The sequence below is a fragment of the Canis aureus genome, chromosome 3 (genome assembly GCF_053574225.1).
Source record: "Canis aureus isolate CA01 chromosome 3, VMU_Caureus_v.1.0, whole genome shotgun sequence".
NCBI lineage: Eukaryota > Metazoa > Chordata > Mammalia > Carnivora > Canidae > Canis > Canis aureus.
In genome coordinates, this window is record NC_135613.1 from 80,118,705 (window position 1) to 80,134,073 (window position 15,369).

Below are 15,369 nucleotides of genomic sequence, written 5' to 3' on the forward strand. Positions count from 1 at the left end.
TAAAATTTTATTCAGAAAGTCCGATATATAACATTAAAATGAGTTGCTCTGACTGGCACAAAATCGGGGACATAGGGATACCTTCAAAAACATCACTTAGGACAAAAATTACCCAAAGCACTCGTTATGGCTAAGAAAAGAAATCTATCCAATGGCCACTAAAACCTGTTTACCTCCTACCACTCAGGTAAACCAAATTTGGGGACCCATTCCATTATCAAAACCATTCAGTTACTTCTGGCTTGAGTGAGATGGGATAAACCTCTGCCCAAATGAGACCTGATTCAGCTGGGGTTTTTTTCCCCTACTCTTTGAAGTCATCAAATCAACTTATTACTGCCCAGAACAGCCCAAATGACCCATAAGCACAATTTAAAGGGCTCATCATTTTAGTTTTTTCTGCTTCTGGGCAGAGGTCACCACCTTCATTTACATTAAGAATCATCTCTCCTTTGAAGAGGGCAGGTACCCCACCTGGTTTTGTATGGCCCTAAATTATTCTCTAGAATGTTCTCATATGAAGAATGCTTTCTTCTCACTGGAGCACATAAACAAATGGATGCTTGTTATACGTTCACAGTTCCCTGGCACACATTCTCCCGTTCACACACACGCCACAGGCCGAGGTAGGCTTCCCAGTTCCGGCCAGGAACCCACTATCCTGGTCATACTAACCTGCCACCTCCTCTTTCTTCTTCTCTCCGCAGATGACAGCAACTGCTCAGGCTCCCTCTAAGACCCAGGCTGTCCACATCTCCGCCCCCTCGGCTGCTGCCAGCACGCCTGTGCCCAGTGCCCCCATTGACCCCCAGGCCCAGCTAGAGGCTGACAAGCGAGCTGTGTACAGGTAGGAGACACTTGAGCTGTGTCCGGAAGCCCCCCCAGCAGCCTCCGGCCCAGCTCAGCCCTGAGAGATGAGCACACAGGCCAGCGGGTGGGCTCATAAAGACCACGGCCAACAGCCGCTCTCCTCACTGCCTTCCCTCTCAAATCAGTCTGGACATCCCTCAGCTGGCTGCTGTGGGTTGACACCAGCTTCATGGGATTGTTTAGTAAGGGGCAACAGAACCTGGGGAAGAATCTTCCAGAAGGATCCTTTCCTCATCCCGGCTGGGGATTGAGCCCTCGTGGGTGTCTGAAACCCTTAGCTCAGCTGACGGCCACCTCGGGATGCTTTCCTTGCACATCCCCCCTTGTTGCCTTCACTCCCACAAGCCCGCTGGACCACTGGACATCCGCCCGTACCCTCTAGGACTTGGTATCACACAAACTTTAGTATGCCTGAAAAATCATTGGAAGAGCTTATTAAAATGCATAGTTCTGGGCTCCATGCACAGAAATGCTGAATCAGTAGGTCAAGCTATAGGAAAAGGAATATGAATGTTTAAAAAGCATTCCAGATGAATCTAATGCAGCTGGTCCTTGGACCACATCTGGTTCGTGGTTGTCTTTATTTTTTAGCAAGCGCTGTGGTGTGTGGCCATGTAGGTTCCAGCACCCTCCCTCCAGATGGGGAGTTCGCTGAGAGCAGAGCCAGGCCCTGAATGTTGCAGAGGGTGAGATGGGCTCGGGGGCACTCTGTTCTGTGTATGGGGTTGAGAAGACGCAGCCCTCTAGGAGCAGCCCTGAATGAAGCTCCAGCAGGGATCTTAGTTGTTACGTTTCTGTGGGGAGCCTACACCACTAGAACAGCTGCCCGAGTCAGCACTGAATATTGAGGTTGGACCCTTGCTCACATTCACTTGTGTGAGCACGTACATTCACGTGCATCGGCAAGCACGTCTTACCTGTGCCCTAGCACTCGCTACGGCAGGTGCCAAGATCAGGAACACGTGGAATGGTCCACCCAAGATGAACGGAAAGAGGATTGATTTCTTCCTCACTCCTCCCTGCAACGACAGTGCTTTTATGGTAATGTTGGTAATTATTGCCATTACTATCATTATCGTCGGCATTATTTTTAGCTCCTCGGATGAGCTGAATGCCTCTAATGCCAACACGGAGTCCAGAGCAGTGAGCCCTGATCCAGAGGTACTGCCACGAGGGTCTTCCGCAGCCCTGGTGGGAGGATAAATCACCGTGCCTGTACCACCACCCCCCCCCCGCCCAATGCACAGGCCAGGTACAGAGCCCTGCCTTGGACCCCAAAGAACTCCCAGACCTGGTCACAGTACCTGTCAGAGAGACGAAGCACACCTGTTCTCCTTTCCCTCCTTCCTTCACACCCATTTATTGAACACTCACTAGAGTATGTGGAGCCGCTGGGCTGGACTCCGGGGGATAGAGGGTAAACCTGTAAAAGCAAATGGGTGGGCTTTTCCCTCTCTAGGAACGGACAGATATGCAGACAAGAAACCAACACGGTGTGGTCAGAGGAGGCAATATTTGAGTTTGAGCATAAAGGCTAGTAAGAGAGTCCATTGGAAGAAGAAATGGGCTGGAGTAGGGCCTTCCAGACAGAGCAGAGCCTCCATGTTCCAAGAATGGCCACTGGCCAGAACAATCAGTTTGGGGAGGTGAGGCTGCCTGGGCACCTGGAAATTAAATGGCAGGGTGGGCTCGTGCTTATGTGGGGGGCGGGAGAAGGAAGAGGAGAATCCCATGGCCTCTGAAAATGACCTGATTGTCCAATGGCCTGGGAGCACAGCCATCATGCTCCATGTAGATCATCGCTACCCACAGTATGGCCCAGGGGCTAGCAGCATTGAGTCACTTGGGAGCTGTCTAGAGATGCAGAGCCTTGGGTCCCCCTCACACCACGTGATTTGTATGCACCGTCCTAGGCACCTTTGCAGACTCCTAGGGGACAGGGACCTGTAATGAGCACAGATCATAGTCTAGAAAGACCCCTGACTAGTGGTACAACCACGTTTCTGGAAACCCAGGCTTGAGTCCTAACTCCTTTGTGTACTAATCTCTCTGAGCTCTAGTTTCACCACAGAAGCTAACCAGTAGGCTTAGTAAGATCACTGAGAGCCCATGTAGGCACCTGGCACTGTGTCTAGCACAAAGCAAATGGGTTCTCCAGCCCTTCCCAAGATCCCAGGCTCATTCCCCACCTAGGCCAACCTGCAGGAGAAGTGGGTCACCTCTCCCATGGGAGCAATCCATCATGATGTCACTTGAAATATAAAGGGCCAGATCTTCCTCCAACTAACACTTAGTCCTGCTCACCTTCACCCCTGAGCTTTATCTTCTCCCACTGGGCTGAGCCCCCAACAGCCCTCAGCATTTGCCCAAATCATCTCTGCGGGTGTCTGGCCATGAAGAATGAATCCCAGGTCGGTCACCACCAACTGCCCAGCCAAACACAGTTGCCCAGCATCTCAGGACAGCCAACACCTTTGCCTGGCTGTTCTCTGCAGTCCTTCCTGCCCCAGGGACCCGGGGTTTTCTCCCATAACCACACCTCTCCCATTAGTACCAGCTGCTCTCTCTACAGCCATTGCCGGATGACCGGGGAAGGAGCTCAGCCTCCTGAAGGGTCGGGTAATTTTAATTAGATTTGCCTGCCTTGGGGCAGCCTGGCTGCTCCAAAGCACATCAGGGAGTCGGCATTTTATGTCAATAAATGTAACAAGACTCTCTCCATTCAGATTAGTGCCCAGCACGGACTTTGGGGAGACCCCACCGCAGCCCCTCCCAGAATCACAGATGAAGGAAGGGTGGAGGGGGCCCTTTTCTGACCAGGCCCCCTGCAGGACAGCAGGGGGGACAGTGTGATAAAAGAGAAGGGTGTGCCTGTGAGCCCAGGGAGCCTGCCAGTGCCCCTGAGATTTTATTTGTGTATGAGGACGTGTTAATGAAATGTATTGGTTCCTTCTGATGTGGAGTGTGTGTGTGTGTGTGTGTGTGTGTGTGTGTGTGTGTGGTGGGGGGAGAAGGGAGGCAGTCTGTCTTTAATTGGATCATACCAGAGCATCATCTGGGCTAATCAGCAAGGCAACCAGGAGCTCCCGCTCAGATTAATGATTTCAGTCTAATCCTAGCAGATCCCATGATTGGATGCACATCGCGGGTAATTGTGTTTGTGGCCCGAGAGCAATGCTGAGAAGGGGGTCCAAGGAGGGGTTGCCCCGTGCAGTGGGGACCACAGATTTGGACCTAGCTCAGTTCTCTTCTTCCTTAGCCCCCACCTCAACCCTAGGGCTTTTCCCCCAAAAAAGTTCAAACTTAGCTTGGACACCCCTCCGCACCCCATCCCTCCCCATCCCTCCCCATCCCTCCATGCTGCCGGGCAGTGTTGGGGCTGTCCTGGGGACCTGGCCCTTAGGTCAGGTTGCCAGGCCCAGAGATGGGGCCAGGAGGGTGAGGTTAATCCAGCTTTCACTCTCCCTCCTCCCCTCCCGTCTCCTCCGTTCCCCTTTGAAGTGAGTGGGTTCCCATGGAAACCGTGATGTCCTGGGGAGCAGAAGAGTGGCAGGGAGCTAGGCCTGGCCAGGTGCGAGAGGAGGAGGAGGGCGGCTGGGCTGAGAGGCTTGGCTGGAGAGGCTCTGCTGGGGCGTTGGTTCCCCCCCAGCAGGCTGCCAAGCTCCCTGAGAATGGGGAAGGGGCCTGCCCAGCTCAGAAGTTACCAGCTATTAATGGGGAAAGCTGGGCTGCAGGCTTGAGCCGTGAGGAAGGGGGGGGGGCAGGGGGACAGTGTGCTTGGCTTCTGCGTTTAAAATGCTGGAGAATGGAGCTTTGGGGCGGGGGTGGGGAGGTGGGGGTGGTGGCTGCTGCCCCCTGTGCTTCTCCTCCCTGGCGTGGCTCGAAGTTGAATTGATCAACCTAACAGTGCTTCTGTTTCCCCTACTAGATCAGGAACTCCATGAGGGCAGGGTCTGTGTCTGTTTTATTCATTGGTCCATCTCTGGCACCTTGTACAACACCTTAGAGTCGGCAGCTTGGACGGAGTAGGCACCAAAGCAGTGCTCATTGAATGGATTCATTCAAAAGGCAGTAAACCCCCCCAAAAAAAATATACACTGTTCTAGGCTGGTATGCTGGCCAACGGGCTCTCGGGCGAGGGGAGCGAGAGCCCAGCCCTGATTTGTAGCATGTGCTGATTTGCATGGTGTAAACACTCCCACCACGGCCCATTTCAAGCTACCAAGGTGATACCACTGAACAGAGTTGTGAAGAGGGACCTGGTTGGCTCTTGCCTGCCTGAAGTACACACCCCACACAGGCAGCCACGCTGCAGGTCCACGGTCTCTGATTTAAACAAATCAGTACATCCTTTTTTTTAAAAAAAAAAAATATTTATTTATTTATTTATTTATTTATTTATTTAAAGGTTCTATTTATTTGAGAGAGAGAGAGAGAGAGAACAAGCTGGGGGGAGGGGCAGAGGAAGAAGCAGACCCTGTTGAGCAGGGAACCTGACATGGAGCTCCATCCCAGGACCCCAGGATCATGACCTGAGCCGAAGGCAGATACTCAACCACTGAGCCACCCAGGTCCCCCTATGTATGTATGTATGTATGTATGTATTTTTTAGAGAGGGAGAGGGGGCAGGGACTGGGAGAGAGAGAGAATCCCAAGCAGGATCCATGCCCAGCTCGGAGCCCGACATGGGGTTCCATCTCACAACCCTTGAGATCATGATCCGAACTGAAATCAAGAGTCAGATACTTATCCTACTGAGCCCCCCAAGCGCCCCCCTTTGTGTGCAGCCAGGGGGAGGTAAACAGGTCAGTACATCATATAATCAGTTCTTTAGATTGGTTTTATTCATGCCCTTAGCCACGCTCCTACATTTCTCGGTCCTCACTGGCCTGTCGGGTCTACCCCTGGGTTCTAAACATAAAATGTTCTCTCTGAATGAATTAATACTTCCACCAGTGCCTGGCACACAGTAGGCATTTGCAATTATGCCTTTTCACCTTAATGCGGTGAATTTTCTTTCCTGGTTTCAACCAGCGTGGTCTGTTTCTTCCCATCTGCTTGAGCCCAGCCCTGCCTCCACCCCGACTTCCCCACCTTCTCCAAGTAGATTCCAAGCCTTTCCTGGTTTCCCCGTTAAAGAAACTCCTTCCTGGCAGCTCCAGAAACCCTGAGTCAAACCAAGCTTCACCTCCTCTGTAGTTTCCTGCTTTCAGAGTCTTGGCCTTTCCTGTGGCCCTTCCAGGTCTTCGTTCGGGACAGCCTCCTCTCTTCTTCTCAACCACAGACTCAGAGCTTTACCCGTGTGAGACCTTGCCCTGGCCGGCTCACTCTGGAGTCCAGTCCTAACTGGACATTTCTAAAGCCCTGTCTGTGTTCCTTGGTCTCCTCTCACCCGGACTGGGACTGGGTCCCTCTAGAAGCCACGCTCACTTGGGGGAAGATCAGAACAGGGCAGTGAAAGTGTTCAGATCGCTTTCTTGAGACCATCCTAGTAGAGGTCACCGAGGCTCCAGGCTTGGCCCTACAACTAGAGGCGTAAGTGCAGCAGAAGGGCCGTGCCGGGCAAGGCAACGAGCTCTAGAAATAGACTTGGTGATCGCTGGCTTTGTCGCCCTGGGCGAGTTAATCTCTCGGAGCCTCTGTTTTCTCAACTGTAAAAAAAGAAAACAGTAACAACTAGACTAACATTAGGGAATACAGGCTAATACCTGACACACAGACCAGTGTTTGCTGCAGGGGGTGGACCGGGGCCGAGGGAGTGAGGACGTTTTAAGCACGAGGGGCCAGCATGCGTCCCCTTGGCCCGCTCAGGATACAACGAAGCAGTCTGGTGCTTTCAGGGAGGTGGCATTCAGGGCTGGGAGCATGGCCTCTGGACCTCGGTCGCCTGGCTCCACCCTTGGCACTAAGCCTTTCTGCCCCCAGTGTCCTCCTCTGTAACATAGGGCTACAAATAATACTACCTCTTCATCAGGGTTGGCAAGAGGAATAAATGAGACAACGCACGTTAGGTGCTTGGTAAGGAATTTTGCATCGGGTGAGAGGGCCGTAGGGGTTAGCTGCTATCAGATGTTTGGGGAAACAGGAGCAGGGATTGGTCAGGGTAGGAGGTAAGTGCCGAGAGGCGAGGCAGCAGACATAGGGCTGGAAAGGCCCCCCAGCTGAGTGGTCTCCACACTGCAATTCAGTTAAACATGCAGGGAGCTCCGCTGTGTGTAAAGCATCATCTTATGTTCCAAGAGGGGTTGTGAAAAAAGACGAATCAGTCCGTGAGTAGGAAAAAGATAGACATAAAGTAGCTATAATATAAACTTGGCACATAGTGCGGAATTGACTGCTAGGCTTCTGACCCACAGTGTGGGAGAGCTGTACTGCTCTTCCCAAGGGAGGCAAAGCCCAAGGGAAATGATGGCCAAGCTGCCTTTCCTGGAGCTGGGCTGGTAAATGGGGTGGGAGGAGCCCCCGGAGTCTGGGGCCTGGACAGAGGGACTGGGTCCTGCCGTGACTGTCCTCCAGGACAGCTGCCTGGCCAGGACCCTGGGAACTGGCACTTTCTAATGAAGTGTCTTTGAGAGAACACTTCCACCTTGTGACCAAAGGGTGTCCTGGCTCCAGTGAGTTGACCCTGGGGCCTAACCCTCTGCCTTCCCTGGCACTGTGCTTGGTCATTCCTGGAATGTGCTGGGTGAGCTGGCCTGAGAAGAATGTGGGAGAAATTCAGCCATTCCAAGCAGAAAAGCCAGGACCAGATGCTCTATGCTAGGGCTTCTAGACGAGATGTTGGGAGCAGATGTTCCAGGCTGCGTTCTGGGCTGGGCTCTGTGGGCTGGGGGCTCCAGCAGACTCCCTGCTCTTGGAAGCAGTTGGATTCACTGGCATCAGAGATAACATTTCAGCTGTTGACTATAGTCAGGGGAGTGATCCTGCTGGAGCCATAATCTGAAAGTAAAACCACGCTCAGTTCTCCCCTGGCACCTGGCAAAGCCTGTTCTCTGCCCCTCCTGCCGGCATCCGAAGGCCCCCCAAGCCCAGCGCAGCCTCTGAACGTGCTGCTGGCAGACACAGAGGTTGCAGCTGCCTGGTCCAGGAAGCAGGTGTGTTCCGAGGCAGTGGGTCCTGCTGCTTCTGCAGCTCACCGGCCCGGCCCAGGCCCAGCTGAGAAGTCCAGGTACCCCGCCAAGACAAGGCACACTGGTAAGAGTTCAGGAGCCTGGAACCCACTGACTTTTATCCTCACAAGGTTATATTCGGATTAAAGGAGATAACCAATGCTAACAGCTGACAGTGCTTGGCATGTAGAAGGCTCGCAGTGAACGGTGGCTGCATTCGTGAGTAGTTACTGTGATTAGTCCTACAGGGGATCTGTCCCCCTCATAAGAGGGAAGACAACCAGCAATTGGGTCTCCTGCTGCTGTGAAGCGTGCAGGATAGAATAGGAGGAGAGCCAGCGGGCTGGGGCTTCTCACCAGGGCTGGACCCGGCCAGTCTTGCCCTTCTCTTAACCCCTCTCTGATTTTCTCAAGCACTAGCCCATTTCATGGTCAAGTGGAAAGAACTTAAGACTAAGACTTCCGTCTAAATTCTGACTCTACCATTGGGCAAATTATGTCACCTCTTTAGATAAGCTGTCCTCCTGCCTCACAAGGTCGACACCAAACGAGAAACCGAAAGATCTGCAAAAATGTCAAAGCCCTCCCCAAACGCACAGAAGCCTTATTATTATGAGAGAAGATTCTTCTTGAAACTCATTTGATAAGACAGAGATTCTCTTGCGCTGCATTGATCTTGATGCTCGAAGGGTAAACGTGGGGGCTCAGGTCTGTGACCCCCAAGGACGCGCGTGTCTCAAGGGCAGAAGAGCAAAAGGGAGAAGAAGGAAGTGGGTTCAGTGATACATGGGGGAGGGGAAAGAGCACAGAATTCGGAGCGTGGGTACCCAGATTTCAATCTCAACTCAGTCCCTTACTAGCTTGGTATCATTATTTAATGATACACTTCTGGGTTCGTTAATTGGTAAAATGGGAATGAGAAGGATATGGAGTGTTCGGATGCAATAAGCACGTGCAAGAGCCCTTTGTAACTTAGTGTGTGTGGGTGTGTGTTTAGTCACTGCCAGTGACCAAGGCAGAAGGGAGAGCGGCCCTCCCCCTGCACCCCCTCCAGGCTGCCTGCACGTGGGGCCCTGGCTAGATCTCTGGTGGCTTGGACAGGAGCTCTGACTGCCCCTCACCAGCTACCCTGGGGAAAGACACTTCCCTTTTCTGCGCCTGAGTCACCTCTCCTTAAAATGAAGGGGCCAGACGTGAGGTCCTCACAGGTCTCTAGCTTTAGGTTGTTTGTATTCGTACCCTTGCAGACTCGCCTTGGCAGTCACTTCATTGAGATCTCACATTTATTATTATTATTTTTAATGTGCCAGGAGGGAGGGGTGTGTAGAGGGGGTGAAGGGATGGGGACAGAGCAGACTGGCCGGCGCTGGGCTCCACCCTTGCCAGGAATGGACCTGTCCACCCACCTGGGGGAGGAGAGCTGGTTGGAGCCCAGGAACCCTAGCAGATGCGATTCCAATTTAGCAACAAGAAGAAGTCCTCTCCAAGGCAACCCAGGCGAACACACCACCCACTAGGCAGGGCTAAAAATACACCCGCATGGCTTCAACGTCACACCTGAGGTAAAAATACATCCAACCAGGAGCTGCTGGCTCCTTCTCCCCCACCCCACTCTGCTCTCTCCATCTGGTGCCTTCGAGGGGAGGGGAAATGGAGGGCCGGGCGAGCTCTTCCTTCACACTCACCCCCTCCCTCCAGGACCCTGCCAGCCCCCACCCCACACACAAGCCAGCAGAGCCCAAGGAACACAGGTCCTTTTGTAGCCATTGTAGCTAGAAGCTGCCAGATGGCAGCGTCTGATCTGAGTCTTGCTGAAGGGATGGATTCTGAGCCCGAAAGAACTTCAGGATTGCGTCTTAGAACCTCCCTTCCCATAGTTCGTTTGTTCCCATTGGTTGATTCACCACACATTTGTCGATCCTCTGTTGTGTGCCAGGCACTGTGTTTGACCCTTGGAAATTCAAAAAGAGATAAGATGAGCTCGTGGACCAGAGCAGCTCACCACATAGTGAGGAAGACAGATCTGTGCACAAACAACTATAGTTAGTAGAATTTAATGAGTGTCATAAGGGAAATAAAAATAAATTCTTACTGGCAGTGCTTTTTTGGTTAAAAAAAAAAAGAGGTTCTGAGTTCTGATAAATTGTACATCGCCTCTCCTCCTCCTCTTTCTGTGCCTCTATTTGAATTGGCACGTGGGCTTGTTTTCCCTGCCAAATGAGTCAGTGGATATGGGAATAGAAATTTATTGGAGCCGATGGTGTCAATGTTGCTCTGAATAAAGAAGGTGCCCACACACCTTTCCAGGGAAATGGAACAAGCATTAATTGATAGCTTACTAAGTGTCAGACACTCTACGTGTCTCTTCATTGAAACCTTACAGTAACCTGCGTGGTAGGTGATATGAGCCCTGTTTTGTAGAAGAGGAAACTGAGCCTCAGAGAAATTCAGTAACTTGCCCCCGAGTCACACAGCTGTCTCACCTTAAAGTCTATGCTTATTTCAGACCACCGAGCTTCTCACCTTAAATTATGAGCGAGGTCAAGATAGAAACCCCAAAGTGCTTCCTATGATGCTTCAGAGGCGGCAATGGTTTTCTTGCTGGAGAGACCCACTAGGAAGCCTTGGTGGAATGGGTGGCATCTTGACATGGATTCTGAAGATTATTACAGGTGACAGGTAGAGATGCAGGAACACAGTTCAGGAGCGGCAGGAGCAAAGGTGGGCGCGAGAAGTCCAGATTGCCTCCGTTGGTGAAGGCGGTCAGTGAAAAGACGAGGGGCCAGGGACCACCCACTGTCTGGCCAAGACCACATTCTCTTTCGACTCTTAAGAAAAAAGTACTGAAGAGAAGTCTGAGGCCATACCCAAAGCACCTGAAGTGTGAACTTATTAGTTCACTGGCATCCAGGAGAACGATAGTTGTGAGAATTAATACTTGTAATGGACCATCAGGCCCTGAATAGATGCCCAGGAAAAAGACGGGCCCGTCCCAGAAAGTGGCTCTAGGGTATTGTCTGTGAATCTCTGATCCCAGTGACCTCTGACCTGAAGCGCTAGAAATAAAGGATCAAAATGCCAGCCCGTGGGTACAGTAGTTTCCCAAGTGGTGGGCCTTTGGCAAGTGGAGACCTGCACTGTGTGTGTGAGTGGAGACTAGGTGGGTAGCTGCAGAGCCAGCCTGATCACTGCCTTTCCCACCTTCCCCCACCTCGCTGGCCACCAGACTAATAATGTCCTCTGGCCCCGACCAGGCCTCTTGTCCCACCAGCTCATCACTGAAAATCTCCACCCAGAAATTTTGCTCTCCTACCAACCATTCCACACCCTGAGCAGTCCATCCCCCATCCCAGCTAGGAAGGGCCGGGGAGGCTCTGGCCCCTGTGCCCTTTGGAAGAAGCAGCCAGGGCTTGGGGACGGGGTGAGGGTTGATGCACAGCCTCCTCTGCCCATCTTCCCCCTAGCCCGAGGAGTCTGGGCTGAGTGAGGTACAGGACAGGCCTAGGGGCTCCAGGGGCAGTGCCAGGGAGAAGAGGGAGACAGCCAGGCAGGCTGCCACACACTTGGCTGGACCCATAATTGAGGTCCGCAGTCCCGGCCAAGGTCACAAGGGAAGGGATGGCTGAGAGGCTCAGAAGTGACGGAGTGGCATGACTGTGAATCACAAGGTTTATCACCCAGAAAGAGAACTCGACACGAATGTGCCCCACTGCGTATGACCATCCTGCCCGCCCCCCCCATCCCCGGAGTCTCTGGCGCTCTGCTCTGCTACGTATCTCTTCTCCGTCTGCCTCTTATGTTTGTCACATCTGAGCTTCCCTGAAGCTCTCTATTTTTTGTATTCTTTCTAACTTTTTTCCTGCCTCTGCTTCTGTATTTCCAGTCCTCTAAGCGGAAAGAAATATGGAAAAAAAATGTTTTTTCCCAAAAGCCCAGGTTGTCCAAGGAGGAAGGAAGAGATACAGAAAAGGGTCCCACTGTCTTTTCTTGAATCCTTCAAACAAAAGGAAACATGCTTCAGCCTTATAGGGGAACTTGAAGTTGGGTCCGAGCATATGAATTACCAAGGAAGTGGTGGTCTCCATCCCTGGAGGCCTTTGAATGTTGGAGAAGCCAATCGGGCCAACCCATGTTGAGAGTACCTGTCCTGAGGCAGGGAGGAGTACGGTGGGCAGGTGGTGTTGAGGCTCGCCTGCCCAAGGAGGCTCTGGGAAGCCTCGCCGGAGAGGGCAGGATTGCTTCGGGGCTGGAGTGGGGGCTGCTCCCGGCCGCCAGAGGGAGGGTGGCCTTGGCCACTGCCAAGGGCTTCAGCCCACATCCTGCCCTGTCCCCAGTCTGCTCCCTGGAGGGCGGGGCAGCCCCAAACTGGGCATTCCAGGGCAGCACATGGGTGATGTAAAAAAACAGACGAAGGCAGAAATGTCAGAAGTAATTAAACCAAACGACGGCTTAAACCCCTGTAGAAATCAGTACATCCGGCTTAATCACCTTCCTAAGCCAGCACAAGACTGCGGTTCTACGGAGAGCAGTTCTTTATGTCTCTGGGTCGTTAGCGGAAACTGCGTATCTCGCGCTTGATTTTGGTTCAGTTGCTCCTGAGGAGAGGTGATGAGGGTGGGGGATGGGGGTAGGGCCCCCGAAAAGAGAAAAGAAATAATAAAATGTGATTTGAGATCATCTCTTCTTCCCCTCTGCTTGAGCCCCGGCGCCTCCCCTGCTCCTCGCTCTGTCCGCTCTCACGGCTCCCACCCGCCCCCTCCCAGCACCCAGGCAGAGGCACAATGCTGAATGTGCTAAATTAGGCCATTAGAGAAATTCATTTCTCTTTATTAGTCTGTGTCAAATCCTTTTTATTAGTGGCTGGAAACGACCTCTCTTCTGCAGTAAAATGTCATGCCAGTTCACTCCTTTTATTTGTTCTGCACTGACGAGGCTCAAACTCTCACTGAATTAGTGCAGTGAGATTTATTTCCTCCAAATTTTGAACGGCTTAAGAGAGATTGGGGTGGAGGGGGCGGTCAGGCGGGAGGCGACAGGGGGAGAAGAGTGGAGAAAGATCTGGGAGGGAGAAGGTGAGCTCTTATGGAGGTCAAATGTCCTCCACTCTTTGGAAATAAAGTCTAATGGTCATCTTTCATATCTTGTTCATCATAGTCTGGAGCACTTCCACATTCCTGCTTCTAGCCTCTGAAGGGTATTGACCCACAGTGGGACAGATCTGGACGGCAGGAAGAGGAACTCCTTAAAACCCATCTTAGCTGGCCAAACCGAAGCTCAGAGAAGGCCAGGAATAAAGAACCAGACCCCACGCCTAACTGGAAATGCTTCTTGCCATCCCCCACCTGGTTCAGGCGGGACCATTCACATCCCAGGAGGCTAAGACACCCAGCTCCCGTGGTCCCTGACCTACTCACCGCCAGCTTACCCCAGCCTGCAGCATGGAGGAGGCTTCCGGCCTCATCTCCAGCCTTCTGGGGTGATGTTGGAGGGTAGCTTAGAAATATAGGTCAACCCATAGGCCGGGTGGCTGGGCCAGAGGCTGGGGACTGGGCTGGGGACAGCCTTAGAGGAGCCCGCAGCATGACTGCAGCCATGGAACCCAGCTGAGTCATTAAGAAACAGCCTATTTCTCAGTGTGTGTGTGTGTGTGTGTGTGTGTGTGTGTGTAGAGTGTCTCAATGGTCCCCGTGCTTGAAGTAGCAGGTAGCCATCTAGGTTTATCGAGGGATCCAGGCAGATAGAGCATGGGAGCCACAGACAGCTCACTGACCCTGGCGAACACTTGTAGGAAAGCCGTGGGCAAGCTCCGGTGCCGTCTGAGCCCCAGGCCTCGGGGACCCAGGAATCAGAGTGGCCAGAAGCAGGAGCCTGGGGAGGGTGTCCATGAGAAGAGAGGTGTGGGAGCTGATAGTGTGGCTCAGGTGGGGGTGGGGGCTGGAGACAGGTGTCCATGCGGGCGTCCATGGGGTCTGCTCTGTGCTCCAGGGGTCCCTGGTTAAATTGGGGTGGGGGGGGAGGCAGCGATAGAAAATGTTTCCTTATTCTGAGAGATAGCAGAAGCCATAGAAAATACCCCAGATATGCCCTACACACACACACACACACACACACACACACACACACATGCATGCACACATGTTCCGGGGAGATCTGACACCTGGAAGTGAGAAGTTTATAAAAAGGGCCCCTGCTGTCACTCTGCATAGGGAGTGTACGTTGCTCCCCAGTGTGTGTGACAATGCCCCCGTCCTACCTCAGCCCCCACCTCTGGTCTAACACCTGCTTCTCTTCAGCCTCCTCTCCTTCCATTCCCGTCCTGCGTGCCTCACTCCACACACTCATCTGGATTTTGTTCTAGAAACGTGCCAACCTCATTTCTACCTTAAATACTTTGTTTTTTTTGTTTTTTTTCCTTGTTTGGAATGGCCCCTCCCTCAGATCTTTGCATGACTGCCTCCTCATCACTGGAAGCTTAACTTAAATGTCACCTCCTCAGAGAGGCCCTCCCTGACTACTGTCTGCCCTGCAGGGGTAAGTACAGTGGCAAAAAAGACTACTCTCCCTGCCTACCTAAACTCTAACACTGGGAGACTCCATCACTCACAGATCCCTCTTCCCCACCCCACATGCCATTCAGGCTGTGTACACAGAACACACAAACCCCTCACACATACTGCTTGCAAATAACACATAACGCATGCGCACACGCACTGCATACAACACGGGGCATATGCACACCTTACAGCACACCAAATCTGCATCCCGCTTTCATACCCACATGTGCACGCATACTGCAAAAATGCGTTGTGTGTGCACACACAATAGCAACGCACAGGCCAGGACACCTGGACAACACTCACACCCGCTCTCATTGGCAGCCAACATTCAACCCAGGTGCACATGTGTGCACACGCATGCACACACATAGACCATCCCCTCCCCATGCAGCCGCTGCCCACCCTCCCTGCAACCAGCGAGGGAGGAACCTGCGGTGACCGGCGGCGGCTGCGGGGCTCGGGCGGGGGCCGCACCCCCACCACCTGGCACGATGCTGCGGATTATTAGTTCCTGGTAATTTAGTGCCCTTGTACAGAGTCGATTTGTGCCTTTCATTCCTAATTGATCTAGTGGCTGTTTAAATGGCAGCAGGCATCTGTTGAGAGTACGAAGGTTCATAAGGCGCAATAATTCATAACACCGTCTGGAATTTGCCTTTCATGTCCCTCAGCTAAACCACTGCAGGGCTCTGCTTAAATTACAGCCACTGAGGCTTTCTTTGGTATTCCACTCAGGGCCAGGAGAATCTTGCATTAAACTGGGATCAGGTTAGATTAGACTATAATATGCTGCGGTATTAGTGGCTGCAAATGAAGACTTACACTGGAGTTTA

The 15,369-nt window shown here is 52.5% G+C and overlaps 1 protein-coding gene across 21 annotated transcripts in view; it reads left to right on the forward strand.

The window, feature by feature from the left end:
* The window catches only part of PKNOX2 (PBX/knotted 1 homeobox 2), a 309,255-nt gene that overhangs the window by 246,902 nt on the left and 46,984 nt on the right, over window positions 1-15,369 (forward strand). For 18 of the 21 annotated variants that reach the window (XM_077894043.1, XM_077894040.1, XM_077894035.1 and 15 more), the window contains one exon: window positions 708-847. The exons of the other annotated variants lie outside the window; for them this stretch is intronic. In XM_077894043.1, coding sequence (XP_077750169.1) covers window positions 708-847 — 140 coding nt within the window. The remainder of the gene's footprint in view (window positions 1-707; window positions 848-15,369) is intronic. 21 annotated transcript variants of the gene reach the window in all.